This window comes from Seriola lalandi, unplaced genomic scaffold (assembly GCF_002814215.2).
Source record: "Seriola lalandi dorsalis isolate HSWRI2012SDOR001 ecotype SW California unplaced genomic scaffold, Sedor1 jcf7180002054280, whole genome shotgun sequence".
Taxonomy (NCBI): domain Eukaryota; kingdom Metazoa; phylum Chordata; class Actinopteri; order Carangiformes; family Carangidae; genus Seriola; species Seriola lalandi.
The window spans coordinates 220,950-239,441 of NW_019524833.1; the positions used below are offsets into that span (position 1 = coordinate 220,950).

General features: G+C 42.2%; 2 protein-coding genes across 4 annotated transcripts in view; both read right to left on the reverse strand.

The window, feature by feature from the left end:
• Positions 1–11,472, reverse strand: part of col22a1 (collagen, type XXII, alpha 1) — a 56,895-nt gene extending 45,423 nt beyond the window's left edge. Inside the window, exons 1-5 of one of the 3 annotated variants that reach the window (XM_023405603.2) lie at positions 11,200–11,472; positions 10,841–10,916; positions 7,637–7,785; positions 6,984–7,550; positions 1,492–1,572 (exon numbers count right to left, since the gene is read on the reverse strand). In XM_023405603.2, coding sequence (XP_023261371.1) covers positions 1,492–1,572; positions 6,984–7,550; positions 7,637–7,727 — 739 coding nt within the window. In that variant the 5' untranslated portion in view covers positions 7,728–7,785; positions 10,841–10,916; positions 11,200–11,472. The remainder of the gene's footprint in view (positions 1–1,491; positions 1,573–6,983; positions 7,551–7,636; positions 7,786–10,840; positions 10,917–11,199) is intronic. The other 2 variants (XM_087173776.1, XM_087173775.1) reach the window with 2 other exon arrangements.
• A 5,123-nt stretch (positions 11,473–16,595) lies between these two features.
• The window catches only part of LOC111654547 (uncharacterized), a 2,940-nt gene continuing 1,043 nt past the window's right edge, over positions 16,596–18,492 (reverse strand). The window contains exon 2 of the mRNA XM_023405609.1: positions 16,596–17,960. Within this exon, the coding sequence (XP_023261377.1) occupies positions 16,851–17,960 (1,110 nt within the window). The 3' untranslated portion in view covers positions 16,596–16,850. The remainder of the gene's footprint in view (positions 17,961–18,492) is intronic.

Genomic DNA, 18,492 nt, shown 5'->3' on the forward strand with positions numbered 1-18,492 from the left:
TGTGGCCAATGTACTGTATGGTGTGGTGCACTTCAAGCCCACTAATGCCAGCAGCTTGGATTTTTCCTTTTACACAAAATTGTGACGAATAGTGTGTATTAAAAAAATACACACTGTACAAAATCTCTCTCAGCATCTTCATGGCAAAATTTGTCCTGAAAAAAAGCCTCATCCACTGACCCCTTGTTCAAACATTGTCAGACGTCAGCTGTGCCAGCCAAATGTGTGAAGAGTCGACATTTCAAAAACACGACTTCCACCACTCTGACATCTCTCTCTCTCCATGAAGTTCGACGTATCAGGAGTCCAAACAGTCACGTCTGTGCATCTGTTTTTTCTCTTAGTGTGATGGATGTGGGTGGGAGACACAGACAGGAACTCACATCCCCCAAAAGACACTCTTGTAACAACATCCGACCTTTCTGGATAAACGCTACTCAAGACTTCTGAGAAAACTTTAAACGCAGCAGCTTGGAATGTATGAAATAAAAGCATGAAACGATGGAGGGCTACTGATTCGCTTGACATGGTAAAAGACTAGTTTAATTCTCAAGCTTGAAAATCACAGCTGCATTTAGAGTTTGACATTTTGAGAAATACAGTTATTTGCTTTCTTGCTGAGAGTTACAGTAGAAGAGTCAATATGAAGCTATCACCAGCAGCCAGTTAGTTTAATGTAGCATAAACACAGAGATAAAACAGCTAGCTTTCAAGGTAAAGGTAAAAAAAAGCTTGTGGAGCCACAACTTGTTCATTCATTTTTGTCAAGGGTATATTTGTGCTGTATGGAGGATTTAGTTTCCTTTGGAGAGATCCTTTGAAAGAGGTTAGCAGCCTTTATGCTAAGCTAAGTAGCAGTAACTTCATAATACTTTATAAACGTTAGTGGTGTCAATAATCTCAAATAAATGCAAACTTTATATTTTGCTAAACATGTTTGAATGCATGTTGTTGCAACAAAGATGAAAGTAACTTGATATTCAGTGAGATGGATTACATGACTGAAGCAAGTTTGTGTTTCATATCAAATGGAAAAGGATGAAAGTCAATGGCTGGCCTTGAACTGTAGGCAAAATACATCTACATTTCTAAAGCACACTAACTTGGTCCCCAAAATGTTTTGCTGTCATGTCAAGTGGGTAAAATTGGTAAATTCAAATTTGACAGCGTTTTGTTTTTGCAACTATATTGAGTTTTTAATGTTGGCAGCATAAAACAATACAGAAAATAAATGTGCCAGAAAAAAGCACTTTCCCAAGTCATGAATAAAACCAATTCAGTTTCCAATCGGATGGAAATGGAGGAAAATTGTAGGTGAAAACTCTGTATATAAACAAGTAAAAAAAAAAAACTCTTTTTTTTCTCTTCATGTGAAAAGGCTAAATGTGGGAGTGTAGGAAATGCTTTGCAAAATAAAGAGTTGACTTTGTGGTTGTCAAGTGTAGCCAGTGCTGCATGTTGCTGTTAGGAAAGCTGCAGTTTTGCACATACCTGGAACCTCTTCAAGACCATAACTGGTGCTGCTGGGCTTAAAGCGATCAGGTTGAACCTTCATGTTTGGACACAGGACATCTGAGGAGAAAGGACAGTAGTTCAGTTTGGCACATTTTAAGTCAAAATATGATCCTCTCATAGGAACAAAAGGTAGAGAACTGTTCAAACACCTCTACTGGTAACCTTCTGTATTCCTGCTGGAAATCTGACCGGTTTGTTGTTTCATTTATAAAAGCAGTCATTCTGAAACTTTATGAGGGGTCAGACATTAAGGTGTGAAGTGTTAGATTGTTTCAGGATGTGGTGATCTCATTGAAACAGTCTCGGGACTGATATGTGATCTGAAGAGCACCAGCCCAGACAGACTGCCCTCCATCGCTCCTGTCTGACGTCTGTGGAGTGAAGTGTGTGGGTGAGAGGTCGGGCGGCTGTGCTAGTACAGGGGGCACATCCACAGGCCCAAGAGCAGTAACAGTTTTATATTTCCACTCACGCATATTTCAGTGATGCCGATGACAGTGAGAAAGGCAACACCATCAGGTTGAGTTTTTATTGGCAGGAGGGGTGTTTTCTATTTGCGTCAAGATGCCAGCTTCACTGGTGCAGAATGCAGATATGTATCCTGCTCTGTTTAATATGTGTAAACATTGGCTTAGAGATGTGATTGACATCCATTCAACCTTGGAGGTGGTTAGTTTATGGCTCTCACAGCACTGAAAACGTACATGAATGTCCTCCAGCAGTGATATACAGGACTTTCTATGGAAACTATTCATGGTGGGTCTGTGGATTTTTCTGGAGTAACAGAGATGCTGTTTCTGGAAAGACTAAGTTCTGTTGAATTTTTAGACTGGCTCCTGGTGTGGGTCTAGGGCTGGCAATGTTGGTCAGTCAGTGAATCCACTAATTTGGTCCAGACTGAAATATCTCAACAACCATTGGGTGACTTGCCATGTAATTTGGAGCAGAGACATCCAGGTCATGACAGACAGGAGGAATTATAATAACTTTCATGATCCCATAACTATTCATCTAGTCTAGCAATTGTGACATCAGATTTTTAATTTGTACTTCAGATGTACTTTATGTTTAGTGCTTACCAGCAAATATCCGCATCCTAACATGGTCACTGTGAGTATGTTAGCATTCTCACATTTAGCTCAAAGCAGAAGTGCGCCCAAGTACATCCTCACAGAGTTGCTCACACAGTGACCTGCCATATATTTAAACTTACACTAGTTCAGCTCAAGCACTCAGAGCCCTCTGCTCCTTTTAGCTACTTTCACTAATTCAGCAGTTGTTTACATGCCATTCAGATTTGCTGCTTACTTTAGCCGTTGCTTCTCTCTCTCTCTCTCACACCTCTCTGTATAATACAATACAGCTCCTGACAGTTGAATCAACAACTGTCTAAAACGATTTTAACAAAAACTAATCATAACCTTCATGCAGCAGGTTTTGCTACAGGACTGTTGTATTTGGACTGCATCAGTTTAGCTACAAGATCCTAATAAATGACAACTGAGTATATATTAGTAATTATCAGTTGTATGTACATCCTTCAAAGTGCCTGACTGGAATTTAGTGGTTGATTTCAGTGCTGAACTGATACACCTGGCAGCCTAAAGATGCTCTTTAATTTAATAGTTTTACCATATGTTATTATTATCCCCATATAACATGTTTTACCCCTCCCATTCGAAATGGAACAGGTTTACTCAGAGACAGTTTAACCAACTTACATTGTGCTTTTAAATGAGTACATTTTTACACAGTGGTTTTACTTCTACTGTAGTAAAATGTCTTTTCAGTAACAGTAGTTAGTGACCGTTGACGTTCTGACGTGCTGACGTCAGTGTAGTGGCTCATCTCCAGGCTCTGGAGTTTCTGTTACTGGTAGTTTACTGCTGTTGTGTCTGAACGCAGTTAATGTTTCTGTTTTCTTCCTCTGACTAACTACCAGATGTACATTTAAACTTACACCAGTTCTGCTCCGGCACCTAGAGCCCTCTGCTCCCTTTAGCGACTTTCCCAAATTCAGCAGTTGTTTACATGCTGTTCAGATCCGCTAGTTACTTTAGCTTAGCAGTTAGCGCTAGCTTCTCTCTCTCTTGCTCGGCATGTCTTGGATCAACAGATGAACTTGTTCATCAGAGTTTGGCGTTGTTGTAACTTCAGTGTAAAGGATTGTGATGTTTATTACTTCTTCTTCTTACTGCTTACTTCATGATGTCTCCTGTCTTACCTCCTACTTACAACTTCATGATGTCTGCTGTCTTCCCTTTGAAACACAGCCCCGTTTATTAACCGGAGTATTACTCAGCAGCCTTCAGCGTGATAGGCTATTACTCGTGACGTATAACCAATCAGATGGAGCTGTGGGCGGGACAATGCGACACAGGTTTGTTGAGTTTACTGTCAGATCTCCCGGCCCGTTTTTTACAAAAACAAACACTGGGGTCAATACAAATCGGCCAGAATTTGAATTAAGAGTACCGGCAGCTAGTGAGAAGTGCCAGTACGCAAAAAAAAAAGTAACGGTGGAGTAACATAAAGAAGTGCCGGTACTGTGTACCTGTGCGGTAACCCAGGCCCACTTCAAGCACTGATTACATTGCTGACAATAGCATTAGCATTTAGCTGAAAGTACTGCTGTGCCCAGTGTGCGTATGGTCTCACAGAGCTGCTTGCATAGCTGTAGACTTAATTTGTTTTAAGCCCTATGCACAAAATGCCAAATGCATTAAATATCAGATGCAAGTACCTAAAAACCTAGGAAATAAACCCAAAACTATCTGAATGACAAGATAAAGACAGATATACATAAACTCCACTTATCAACCTGCATTAAATAGCAGGGCTGCAACAAAAAATAATGTCCCAACTAATGCTGTAGACTGTTGTATATGTTGAAATGACTGCATGTTGACTCATCAGTGAATATCAGTATTATCTGCTTCACCTTACAACTGACAGGATGAATACTAATAAAACCAACTCACCTATTTTACATGGCAAGATTAATTTTTCTATCATGTACCGGGCAATGACAGCCAATCAGGATCCTGTCATCAGTTTGTAATCAATCTGTGAAGAGGAACTTCTCATTAAACCTATTATTAGCCCGACAATGTGTCTGTGTCCTCACTGTCAATCCTAAATATTATCTGTAGCCCACGATATCACAGTGAGACACTCCAGCTTCCTTAATAGATCAAGTATCTGCCAAACATCTACTATTAAACCCTGCAATTTTATTTAAATCACAGCTATAAAAATCATCACGTCAGAGAGGCTTTTAACCTTTGCCGCATTCATTATGAGAACAGCTCCGTTGACATGTCTTGTTTTTCTGTTTCATGCATAGCCCAGAGCATGCCTAATGGGAAAATCCAAGCAGGTAATTTAACTGTCAGCGTATGCATTCTTTTCAGTAATTCTGCAAGTGGTCTTATTTCAGTTTCACATGGTTTATTTTTTATTTCAGCTGTAAACACTTTGTCCTTGTTTGTGTCTGACTTGTGTTTGTTTAGCAGTGAAATTCAGGGAGTCTTTTTTCCCTCTGTCTTAAAGTCTTTTTTAATTGATACGGAAAGATCTCAGAAGGGATAGTTGGTTTATATTGTTTATAAAACCAGCACGTCCACCAAAAATTACGATTCTGTGAATGAATGGAAGTGCGTCACTCTTTTTTTTAAAGACAGTGTTGTTTCACAGCTCTGAGACTTAGCATGCTAGATAGCCGAGCAACTCCCTGCACTTGTGGGCCTAAAACTATAATTTAGGCATCCGGCTGTGAGTTAAAATGGAAGCAATGTAAAACCTGTATTTGGAAATGAATCTCTCAGACAGGTTCATATTCATCAGCAGAAGTTTGACCATGACAGATCTAACTTCCACCATACTTTTGTTTTTGTCACCAGAGATTGATATATTTTTTATTTATTTATATAATTTATTGTCAGTCCACACGGAAATACACACAGCCTGTATTCAGAAACTGACTCACTGGTTCACTGACCTGTTGTTACTAGAGCTCCAGAGAGAAGCCTGAGAGAGGAGATGTAAAACTTCATTCAGATGGTTTTTGATTCTTAAAACCACAAATAATCTTCTAATGGATCAAAACTTCAAATAAAACACTGGAAAAGTGCAAAATAAAGGACCTTTAAACACACTCTAGGTGTTACACAAGGGCTTTGATGTTAAGAGTCCGGTGTCACTGGGGTTATGTAAGGTCAAGTGTGTGCTGGTATTCTTAAGCAAGGCCACACACGCGTTAAGGAATCCTTGCAGTGCAGAATAAACAGTGCTCTTTTTTTAAACCTATGGATTAAAAGGTGAAAACATTCAACATGGACACTGGAGCGGCTGCACTGGACCCACTTGAAACATTAGATCTATAATTTTCGGGGTGAAAATAACTCGCATTGCTCAGGGAGCCCAGTTGTGCTGACCACTGACATACTTAGAGACTCACTCGTGGTGATTTTAGAGATTACAGAAAGAAAATAGTGGAACGCTCTTTCAGTGTAAATTTAGCCTTTGGTTAGTTCTACAATGTTTCGCAATTTATAACCTACATTACTGGTTGGCAGTTTGGAAGTCAAAGAGCAAGGTCAAAGGTCAGAGGCTATAAAATGAATCTCCAGTCTGCCCTTGCACCAGCATCACTCTGCAAGATGATACGGTCTTAAAAAAGAATGAAGGTGTTATAGAGTCTCTCTCCAGTGGAATCTCTACTTTTGCCATATCCTGACAATTCAGAGCCAAATTAAAGTGAGAGTTTGTCAATGCTCATCTCTGCACTAAAACCGTGTAATCATGTCATTTCCGTTTTTGTATTTGCTGTGGCTAAGACTTATGGCATCCTTTTCTTTCCCGTCTGGCTAATTTTAGGCAGGAATTTCAAGCGCTGGAGTGCAAAGCATCCATCTTCTCCATGCAAACACTCGCACGCAGATACTTCTTCACACAGCTACTGGACAACATAAGGCTGTTACTTTACTTTTTGAGCCTATTTTTTGCTAATTCGTCTGGCTGTGTAAACTACTTGCTACGCCTGTGTGTGAGTGTGAAGGACTTTCTCAGCGCACGGGTGGAAAAACTATTTGGGTTAAACAGGCTTTCCAGTGCTAAACACCTCTGCAGTGAAAAAGACAGCTGAACCACAGAAATGTCTTGGTTAGAAAACTGTCATTTACAAGCCAGCTTTTGAATCATCCCCCTCACACTCTTCATATTCAGGCGAATAGAGGCCGTGACAGCACTGTGTACATGTGCAGCAGCTCTCTGTGGTTAGGGTGGGGTTTTGTGGTTTGGGCCTTTTCCTCCGTACGGTGGTTAAAGGTTAAAATAAGAGTCTAATTTGATTAAGTGCACGTTCAGGGTGAGGCAGGCAGACTTTAAAAGAGAGGCTTCAAAAAAAAGAGGCCATGTGGCATTCAGTGTGAGTGATGTGTTGGCACCGAGCCTGATGGCTGACTTACTCTCGCACAGCCTCCTCCTCAGCCGGCCCCTGATTTTGTCAATGGCATTAAAGTCCGTCACATGGAAGACGTGGGCATTCTTTGGCTCGGCTGCGATTTCCTCCAGCTCCTCCTTCAGCGCCTCCCCGATGCCCACGGCGAACATCCTGATGCCGGCTTTGGCAGCTGCCTTAGAGGGCTCCAGAACATAATCCTGGCTTCGGCCATCTGTGAGGAGGATGGCCACCCTCTGGATGCCTTTGGCGACGGGCCTTGCTCCGTTCTGCTCGGTGAAGATGTTGTTGGTGGTGTAGCTGATGGCGTCCCCGGTCATTGTATTTCCCCCCAGGTAGCGTATATTACGGGCAGCTCGCTTCACATCTTCCAGGGTCCTGTGTTTCCCCAGGTTGAACTCAGTGGTGGGTCTGTCACTGTAGCGAACCACAGCTACTCTCGTCTTCTCTGCGGCCACATCGAAAGACTCCACCAGGTTGGCCACCCATTGTCTGATCTTCTCGAAGTTCTCTTTTCCAACACTGGATGAGGTATCCAGGATAAACGCCAAGTCATAGTGGACACTTTTACACCCTGGAGAAAGCAGATACAGGAGCATTTAATCACTTCTCACATACAGTCAATATGGGGTCTAGAGTTTTCAGTCTTAATGGTCTTACCTGCCCTCTGTGCTTCCACTCTCTCACCAGAAAGAGTCAAGGCCAGGATGACCAAGACCAGGGTGATCCTAAATCCCACTCGTAATTCCATCTCGGCCTCAATATGGGTCTGTTTTGTTTAGCTTATTACCACCATCAAGCTGTTCAGTCTGTGGAAAGGTCAGTGGAAACATCAACAACTCACTGTCACATGAACTCTAGCAGACACTGCAGCCAGTTTTATAAATGCACCGCTGAATTAGGAAACATTTCAGAATCTAAATCCTGTCTTGCCAAAACTGTCCCTTGCACCTTTTCATCACTGAACCACGAATGAACACAATTTGTGATAATTTCTCTCCAACTGAGAAACCAAAGTGGATGAAGCCTTTCCTGTAGTGCAGGGGGATAGTTATTAAAAAAAAAAAAGGAGGCTTTCTACAATGGCTGCTGCCACATCTTTACAGTGAAAAGGCAATAGTAGAAAGCTGATTTAAAATTGCATCACACGCTTTATGTATGTGAAAGAAAAGGAAACCCTGGGATCCAGAGAAGAAGAAATTCTCTATCTCACCTCCCCTTCATTGCCCAGTATTTTCTATTGTCTCCTGTTTTAATTTCTGGTATGGAAGCTGGCAGGAAATGTTCTCCACTGTCAGGACATGATAATTTAAAGTCTGAAATACAGCTGTCATCTCTCAACAGCATCAAGTGAATATTTCATCCAGAGAAAATCGGACTCAACAAAGATTGCTGGAACCTGCTGCCAAACCATTTCCACCCACAAGACGGTTAAAGAACGTCAGGAGAGCACAGTTTGCTGATGTTGCACCAGATATAGTTGTCCTTTGGAGATGCTGAGCCGATCCACCAGTGTGTTTCACAGGGCGTATCAGCCTCTCTCTGTTGGATTCATTTATGAGGCTGTTTTGCCCGGGTGGCGCTGTCAGTATAAACACAAAACTATTCTTGCGTGCACTGTAGACCAGCGGTTGTGATGCCTGACATTAGGGCTGATGTGTGACTGACCGTAGCCATAACACGGGCTCTTACTGACTGGATGAGCGTCTCACTGGCGGGGGGGGGGGGGCGTCATCAGGGGGAGGTTAAGGAAAGTCTGACTTACGCACAACTTGTAAAGCAATGAAAATGCCCTGAAAAGTCTTTTACCATCCTTGACCACCTTCCTGTGCAATCTGATATTTCCACTGCATTATGTTGCTAATGTATTTGTATCCCAGAGGTGAACAGCATCCGCTCCTAATGAAATATTTAGAGGGGTACTTTACTTGAGTATAAATAGTTGAGAAATGTATTCCCTTCTTTTGCAGAAAGTTAGATGAAAACTCTCATATCTGAGCATTAAGTATCGCCCAGACCAAGATCACAGTTCGGTTAGCTTAGCATAAAGACTGGAAACTGGTGTAAATAGTCGCTCTGGCTCTGTCCAACGAAAAAAAAAGGATATCTAAAGTGAACTATTAACACATTTCACCTTGTTTACTTGATATGTACAAAGTGAAGAGGTGGAGAAATGGCAAATTACGTTTTTGCGGGAAGTTATTTGCCAGATTATTTCTCAGCCCCGAGCGGTGACTCCAGGCTTTCAGGAATGGAGCTGGATTTTAAGGCGATTTTAGTGTTGTGCTGACACCGGGTGTTGCAGCTTCACGGTTCATGACGTGACACACACACACACACACACACACGCACACACACGCACACACAGCAGCTGAGATGAGTCATCAGAATTTGCAGAATTTGATTATCTTGTCCCATTTGTATCAACAGGAAATCAGCCTCAGACGAGCAGGTTCTCGATTGGTTCAGCTGGAGGACGGCTCCAGTGCATTTGCCCTATGGCTCCAAAAATGCTTAAGTGTGAGGAAGCTTTTTTTCCACATCCATTAATCACTCAGCGGCAAGTAAAGCTGCAAATTTTCACTTTAACACATCGGTTGTGTGAAGTAAGTAAGTGCTGGTAGGCAGATTTTTTTTTGCATTCGGACAGAACCACACTGACAGTTTCTTCCTGTTTCCAGACTATAGCCTGATATTGAGGGCTGGTCTGACCTCCCTGATTAAGAATTGGACCCCCCCCCCCCAAAAAAAAAAAGGAAAAAACAACAGTTTGGGGGGCAGGTTGAAACATTTATATGTGCTTCTTACCTGTAATTTCAAATATTACAAAATATTGCATATAATATCTTGTGACACAATTTCAGTCACCCCTAAAGTGGACCGTACCATCTCTTAACCTTGTCTGCGACACTTGCCTCAGTCACATTAGTGGCTCTTGTTCCGAGTAGCAGTAGCTAACTATCGAGATTGTTTAATACACTTTACTTTCTTCGCACTGCTGATATTTAATGCACAGATATGAGAGTGGCACCGATCTTTTTAGCTTATATCATATGAAATGAATTGGAGATATGTACTGTGCTGTATTAATATATCGCACTGTTATGATTGTTGTTCCATTGACACTTGTTTCTCCTGTTTTAAAGCAAAATATTTTGCCATCTTTAAAGCATATTTCAGACTTGTTATGACAACAAACGGAGGAAATTTGGGCCTAAAAAGTGAAAAAAAAAAAGCAAAATGAGAGAGTATTAAATGAAACAGAAAGTGATTTAAATGGAAAGTAATTTCAGGAAATGTTGAGGAGGGAGACAGGTTTAAGAACAGCAGCCTGTTGACGGTGGCTTGGCTTCTACAGCATGTGAAATAGAGAGTGCATTATTAACTGTGGGTGAAGCAAAGTGCTCTGGCCTCCAGATACCAGTTTCCTTATCTGATTCTCCATTGGGCTATTTCTGCTAGCCGTCTTGGTTTCACTGCTGCCATTAATGAGCAGAATAAGCACGCTAGCTGAATCGCTCTAATTACCTCCATTAGTGTAGCATTTAAAATCAGAGAAATTCAGCCCAGCAAGACGTCAGTGAAAAAAAAAAAAAAGGAAGAAATTCTGCTTCTCTATGAAAGCAGCTGAATAAGATTTGTATTCATGCTCCTAATCCTCTTTACCCAACTTTGTATAAGTCTAACATAACCGTAATTTGTCTCCCTTTCATCTCTGATTACATTTAAATACATTGTATGGGTCTCCCCAGTGCTGTGTTGAATTAATCCGCAGTTCTACAAGCAGATACAGTATCCAAGGTAAAGCTGAAAACAAGCTGTTTTGCCTCCGTCAACATCTGAACCTGAAGTCAGATTCCTTACAATGTGTGGGTCTGTATCATCAGGCCTGTTTCCACTTCCTCTCTCAATGGCAGACCTGGGACTGCAACGTAGATGTCTATAACAGAAGCACCACGTTTATCATTTCCACAATGTAAAAAACAGAAAGAGCTTCTTTTCTTTTTTCTTTTTTTTCTCCCATGTGCAACCCAAGAAGAAGAGGAGGAAAAAAAAAAGAAAAGGTCTATTCTCTGATAGAGCATCTGAACATGTGGATACAAAAAAACAAAACAACAACAATTCAAACCTGCTAAAGAATGAAAAAAATCATCTTAGAGTCAGTTTTTAAAAGAGAGTAGAGACGGATGGGTGATTTATATGAAGCTAATTTTTTGTCTTACCTGTCCTGTCACTCAGTCAGCGTTAGTGGAGGTGTCAGTCTCTCTCTGCCTCCAGCGCTCACACCCTGAATCAGCACCGGGGCAGCATCATTATCAGGTGATAATAATCCAAAATACCTCCCCCCCACAGGCGCCAGCAGTCACGATGAGATTATTATATATTCCAGGGTGACAATCCAGTGTACGGTGTTTGTTAAAAAAGTGAGGTGAGGTGAGCTCCCAAGCAACCTTGTGGATGGGTGGACAGAGTAGGAGGGAACTACGAGGGGGGAAAGTGTTGGATTTCACTGGGGGACGAGGTGGCTTCTGCTGGGCTGTGCTCGCACATAAAAAAAGGCTGAGAGGCGCAGCCAATTATAGACCCAACTTTCTGGATATTTTTGTCCTTTTTTTTTTTTTCCTCTCCCTGCTTTACGGCTGCACCCATCTGAAGTGTTGCCCTCAAAAGAAAAGGCAACGGCTTCTTGGCAACCGCCTCAACTGTCCGGCCTTTGCCACTGTGATAGCCACAGCGGAGCCGCCCTGGGGCCGGTGGTGGGCCGGGCCCACGTTTGGCTTCCACCAGCCACACACTCATGAAGAAAGGCTGTATTTAACTTTGGGAAATGATTACAGAACACTTGTGCTCGCAGCTTTGTGTTAAATGCCTGTCCTTGCACTGACTTACAGTAAAGCTCTGTGATCTGCATCGCTCATGTCGAGCTGTTTGGACAAGTTTACAATCATGTCAGGCCGCACATCTTTCATTTTTTAAGTCCTTTTTCATACATCTTTTTACTCATTTACTTAGGTGACTCAGTAGTTTCTGTTGCTCTTAGTCATACTTTGTTTTCTTGCATCATGAACCTTTACTGTTTCCTTTTTTTGCTAAATCCCATTATCCTCATAGGTGATTACATGTCCCATATTGTATAAAGGCAGATATCCATGTGTTGTGTGATTATAGATCAGCTCTAGCTTCTATATTAATACTGTGAAAGTATCAAAGCCTCAGTCCACACAGAAATGCACACAGCCTGTATTCAGAAACTGAGCCTTAAAACAAACTGTCCAGACTTCTGTAACTTTGTGATGTCACAACAAAGCAGTCAGAGCCTCCTCTCCTCTGATTGGTTCACCGACTTGTTGTTACTAGAGCTCCAGAGAGAAGCCTGAGAGAAGAGATGTAGAACTACACTGAGATTGTTTTTGGTTCTTAAAACCACAAATATATCTTCTCATGGATCAACACTTCAAATAAAACACTGTAAAAATGTGAAATATGGGACCTTTAAAGTTTTTATTTTATCTTATATCTATTTTGTAAAACAGTCACAGTCACAAAACACAGTATGTTGCACGTTTTTATATTTCATCCTGCAATTCTTTCACTTCCTGTCCCGTCCTTGTTGATAGAAAACTCAGTAGTGTCTGTGAACTTGTAGATCTACATGTGATCTACTCTCAGAGGGTTCGCATGCAGTTTACACTGATGTTCTTATCATCATGCTCCCGGCAGGAGAGGAAGCGGCAGTGAAACACAGCAGCTCCGTGTCAGACTTCCTGCCCGGCAGACTCTCTGTGTTCTGCATCACAAGTCTCATGTTGGCAGCTCCTTGGAAGAAGTTTCCTCTTTAAAGTGCTAATACAGCTGTCGCCACATGCTTTTTGCCGCATTAAGAAATCCATCCAAATCTTTGCCGCGCAGCTGTCGAAGGCACCAAAACACTGCAAACGCACGGTGTCAATATTTGAAAGTCATGGACAACAAACAAGTTAGCCATCACATCCAGGGCCTATTTGCAGTGCCTTTGTAGCCAAGGAAAAAACAGCGAGCGCAGGCCAGGCTATGTATAGGCTCGGTGTGGAGTGGAAGGGAAGTGGGCTGATGATTTGGGGCAGATGCACGATATGAGTGATGGTGTCAGTCTGAGGAACCGTCTGTCGCCTTATGTGAGAGGGATAAAGAGGTGACCAGCATGTAGGGTGAGCGAGAGGCTGCGGGCACCGTGTGGTGTTGGAGAACGCCATCTGTCATCTGACAGACAGCCAGCTTTCAGCCTCCCACATCAGAGAGAGAGAGAGAGGCGAGCCGTCCAAAATATGAAACAAAATATTAACGTGTGTATGTGAATGTTGCAGCAGAACAGATTAGGCAAATTTTGTTTTTTAAAGTTAGAAACTTAGGTAGAACTTTAAGAATTAGAATTTGAGGTAGTCTAATTGTGTGTGGGGATTTTCATCCTGTGAGAGGGAAAAAGTGAGTTTTAAAGTTGCGCTTCCAAAAACTCTGAGACCACTTTGCTGGAATGGGAAGATAAAACACATTTAAAATTAATAAGAAATTAATAAGAAAAACATACATAACCATATCGAATTTTTATATGTACATATTAGGGACATGTCACATATTACATATCTGTGTGGGTTTACTACCAGGTGTGTAAAAAGTTGAATAAAGCCTTTAGTGACTGTAGAGGAAGTGAGATAACTTGACTCAAGTGATGTCACTTGAGTCGGCATTACTCTTCTGAAGTGCGATTCCGTCCCGTCACAGCAGGGAAGTGTATTTTTAAACGCAGGTTTGGTTTGACAAGTTTCTACGGATGTTGTTGTTTCCGGAGCCCTTTGTAACTTTTGTGATTTCAAGCTGACAAAAGTTTCCATCCTCCGTGAAAGAAGCAAGTTACAGACTTTTCAAAGACACTTTGTAATTAAGGAGGACAAATACCTGGGTGTCCACTTGCAGCAGGAACTCTGCGGCTCTCTACAGGAAGTCGCCTCAGGTAGTCCGGTCCGCTGAGGGAAGTGGCCTGAGGGTGGCCGACACCAGCAGACTCAACAGACCGATTCAGAGAGTTGGCTCAGACCTGGTGGGGGGGGGCTAGACTGTGTGCATGCGGTTGCGGAGAGGTGGATGTTGTTAAAACGCTCGCACACTGTTGCACACGCTGTATACAGTGTTACAGCGGTCAGCCAGAGACTCAGCAGGTCCGGTCATCTCCGTCAGTCCTCTGCTGGTCAACTACTTTTAGTTTACTAGTGACCCACAGTTTAACTTTACACATTACAGTTCATCTACTGTTAATCTACTGCATTATTGTCCATATTGTCATTCTACCGTGCACTTTCTGTGTATTTATAGGACTGTTTTCATGGTAGTTCTTATTTTCACTTTCTTGAGCAATCGTAACAAAGCAATTTCCCTGCGGGCATCATTAAAGTGTTTCAGATTCTGATTCTGTTTTCTAATTCTACAGAGAGGCAATATTTTATAATAATCCTCTGAGAGATTTTCAGTGGAATAGTGGATCAGCGCAGAGAAAACCCTCTAAACAGTAAAGTGTGGCACAGGAGGAGCAGAGGCTGTGTCTTGGCTCTGTAGGAACTCGCTGAGTGAACTGTCTTTTAACATATTCGTCTTCTTCGGTGAAGTTAAGTTTAATAAAGACAGAAACACGTATGAGTCGCAGCATGGAGCACGGTTCATGTGCCAAAGGTAAAACTGATGCGTGAGAACACGGACAGTGACATCATCAGTTATATTGCACAGTGTTACCTGTCTGGCTAGTAACCAAAGGTCAGACCAGCCATCATTCACAAAAGGAACTTTGAGCATCACATAAATCTTCCCAGAGCGCAGAGCATTGTGGGAACATCAAACACGAGCTCGGCTGCTCCTACTTTTCGAGGAGGAAACTCCCGCTCAGAGCTGGAAGTAATGTTTTAAATTAGAAAAGCAGGAACGCTAAAAATAGATCCATTAGAGGAGAGTGAACGGTTTGGTTCCTTCTTTTCTATTATTGAAGTTAGAGATGAGAATGGGACATTCAGCAGGTCCAACGGTCGGGTCATTGTCATACAACAGTGTCTATTGATTGCTGGTTAATCAGTAAACGTCCTTTAATTTAACTACCGATCATACCGCTTAAATCATGTTTGTACTGTGTCACACTCACAGCGGTGCAGCTCTTCATGTTTTGTGCCAGAAGCTTCGCTGTGTGCTCCGCCTGCTCCGCCTAATTGAATGAGTGCACGCTCTGATCCGGGGAGAAGCTTTTGGAAATGGGACAGCCCATAACTTAGAGCGACCTGGTTCATACTTTTTTATGAAATACTGTTCATTTATTTATTTATTTTCTATTTTGGGAGCACAAGGGAAAGTCCACCAGACCATTAATGAACTTGATGTGAGTCTGGCTTCGTGCCGAACAACACACCTCTGCTGCGCTGCTGTTTTCCTTCAGAGGTTCGTTTCACCACCTATTTAGAACTGAAAAGCAGTGAACAGACATTTACACATTTATTACATGTAATACTTCTCCCATGAAGCTGTATTTTAATGCCATTATCATTGATTATCTGTTTGTACAGCGGCCATCACTTCTGGGTGTCCACAGTAGTAATAAGTAATAACAAATACATTAATAAACACTTATATCTGCTTACAATGACATTATACTGTGTTGTAAACCATTTATTACAGGGTTAATTACTGTAATGCTAAAATGAATAAAGTGTTGCCAAAACATCTAATGTTAGTGGCGACTCAGTATCATTGACTGTGTTGTTTAAATGAAACAACTCATCCAGTGAAGCTCTGTTTAGTGTTATGACACTAAAGTTGAAGACCTGGAAGCAAAAAGGCCTTAAAAGATTTAATTTGTGCCTTTAACCTTTTATCACTTCACTGATTGGCTCATACATTTACAACAAAACAAAGAATTAATGTCTAATGTCGGCAGTTTGTTCAACTCCACAAACTAAAATATCACCAGTGATCTACTCTAAAAATCTAAAAATCTAAAAATTAATTTGGAAAAGAAAAAATACTACAAACCACTTTTAGGTCCATTAGCAGTGAGTATTAAACAGATGTTACCTCGGCAGAACAGACGGAAATAAAAGTGCAACAAATGCAAAAACTAAAAAAAGACGCCTCGATGCATCTGCTCAGTGCAGTGATATTACAAAAATCTGGAGAATCCGAATTTCCTTTTGTCCTGAACTGTGTTTATTAGGAGACACGAGCAGAGCCATAGATGAAGAAGATGTGTCGATTCTATCTGTTATCAAAACAAGTGATATTAAAATAAACAGAGGAACCTGAGGAACGTTTCCCCAGCTCGAGACACATGACTTTATTTTATACCTTATTATTCTTATTATTCTTATTAGTAGTAATCTTAGTGAGGGAGAAGCTCGGGGGAGAGCTACGTGAGGAGCAGCTGTTTCTTTTACTTTCTCTGTGCATCATTTCGTTTCAGTATCTAAGAGTTGTAGTTTACCTCGTGTGTCTCTGTTATCCAGCAGATTTATGACTCTAAAGCAACAATTATTAGTTGTTTTTGTTTTGCTTTACAGAATTTTGTGAAGAAGAAGATGAATAGATAGAAAGAAACACTGCGAACGAGTTTTCTAAAATTTGCTTTATTTGCTTGTGTTGTTGTGTGATTAGAAAGTAGATTTGACACATCTGGGCTCGTTAGAAGGAGTTTAAAAAGCAGCTGATGCTCAGTTTACATGATTTGGTTCATGCATCTTTTATATCACTGTTTATTAGACTATGGATTAGCTGGTTCTGACGGGTTCTCCTCATGATACGAGTGCATGTCAAAGCACGACGACATTTTGCAAAGTCCCGAGCTGCACAAGTGAAAGCTCCAGTCCAATCACAGTTGGAGGCGCTCCAGAGGGACTGCATCGTTATGCTTTGTGATCAGGGGTTTTTTCCTCTTTAATCTCCAGTTAGAAGCACCTGGCTTCACACTGTCAAGTGCATGTCCACTGCTTTCTTCACCTTCAGCCGGCTGCCGGTTCAGGCTGCATCTCTCGGACTGCTGACAGCAAACCACCTGATGGCTCTTCCTGATGCTGCCCGGCTCCCAGGAGGCCGCAGGAGGCTCCTTGATGTCTTTTCCAGAGTGCGGCTGCTCTCTCAGCGTCCTCTCCGCCTGCTGCCCTTTGCCTCGCACACCTTGGGCCAGCTTGCCTTCATCTGCAGATAATCCCCCTGTTGACGTGTGTGAATTGCACTGATCCTCTTGGAGGCATTGTGCTCTCCTCAGCCTCAGTCGCCTCCTGCCCGTCTCCTGCTGCAGGCCGCCGGGGTTCTGGCATGTGGCCTGTCCGACACGTGCCGCCTGAGCTTTAACTCTGGGGGAAAGTAAAGGAGGGACAGGTTTGCTGCGCAGAGGAGCTGGGGTACCTCGACACACCACATCCTCCAGATGCCTGTCTCCATTCTGCTCTATGGGGCTGGAGCGGGTCAGCTGGGGCCTCGAGGATCTGTTTTGCTGTTGCGCTTTGGGAGGCTGAGTGGAAGCAGAAGGACACACAGCAGCTGTTAGCGGCCTCTGCCTCACACAGGACTTCGCCTTCCTTGTTTTGGACACATTCAGTCCATCCAGCTTACAGGAAGCAGGTTTGGCTTCTTGCTGGATAAACTTAAGTTTCTGCCTCTGAGCCTCCCTCACCTCCTCCGGCAGCTCCAGCGGGGCGAGCTTCAGAGGGCGTCTCACGGGTCCATTCTCGGCCTCTCTCTCTGAGTCAGGCCTGGACGACTTGAGCAACAACAAGTCCAACTGTGCCGTGCCCTCCTGGGCCGGCGGGGAGGCCGTAAGCTGACCCACTGCCTCCTTCCCATGTGTCGCTGACAGATGGAGGCCAGGTGTTTTTGAAATGCTGCCATTTTTAGCTGCCACTCGGAGGTTTTGACCATTCAGATGCAACGTGGTATTTTTAACTTGGAGGGTCAACATTTCTTCTCGCTGGGGAGCCCCCTGAACAAAAGAGACATCAGTGACTCATTTATTACTGAAGTGATAATTTGGCCTCCTTCAGGAACCATTCTCTCAGTACTGCAAAGCATAACGGCACCTACCCAGTTAATAACAAGACCAATTCTCTCGGAACAATAAATCATTTCTGTACCACTTTCTAACAGGGCAAACACTGTAAGGATTTAAGGGTTAACTACAGCCCCTAACCCTGCTCCTAATTAATAGCTGCATTGGTGTTAATAATATATTTTGAGCCATTAATAAAAACAACTTCAGGGTCACTTTGTTTTCATATCCACCACTAACCCAAAATCTGCAAACATGGTGGCTTATTAAAAATGAATGAATCTTCTATAATTATCTGAGGTTTCTTACTTATCATTGTCATTAATATATATTAATTCACTACAGTCACTGAGTTCATTTTGGACCAAATGATTCAGCTCTTTCTAGAGAACAGTGGTAAATAAATAAAAAAAATTCTATTATTATTATTCTATCTATTTTTAAGACTCTTTCCTTTAATCGTCTG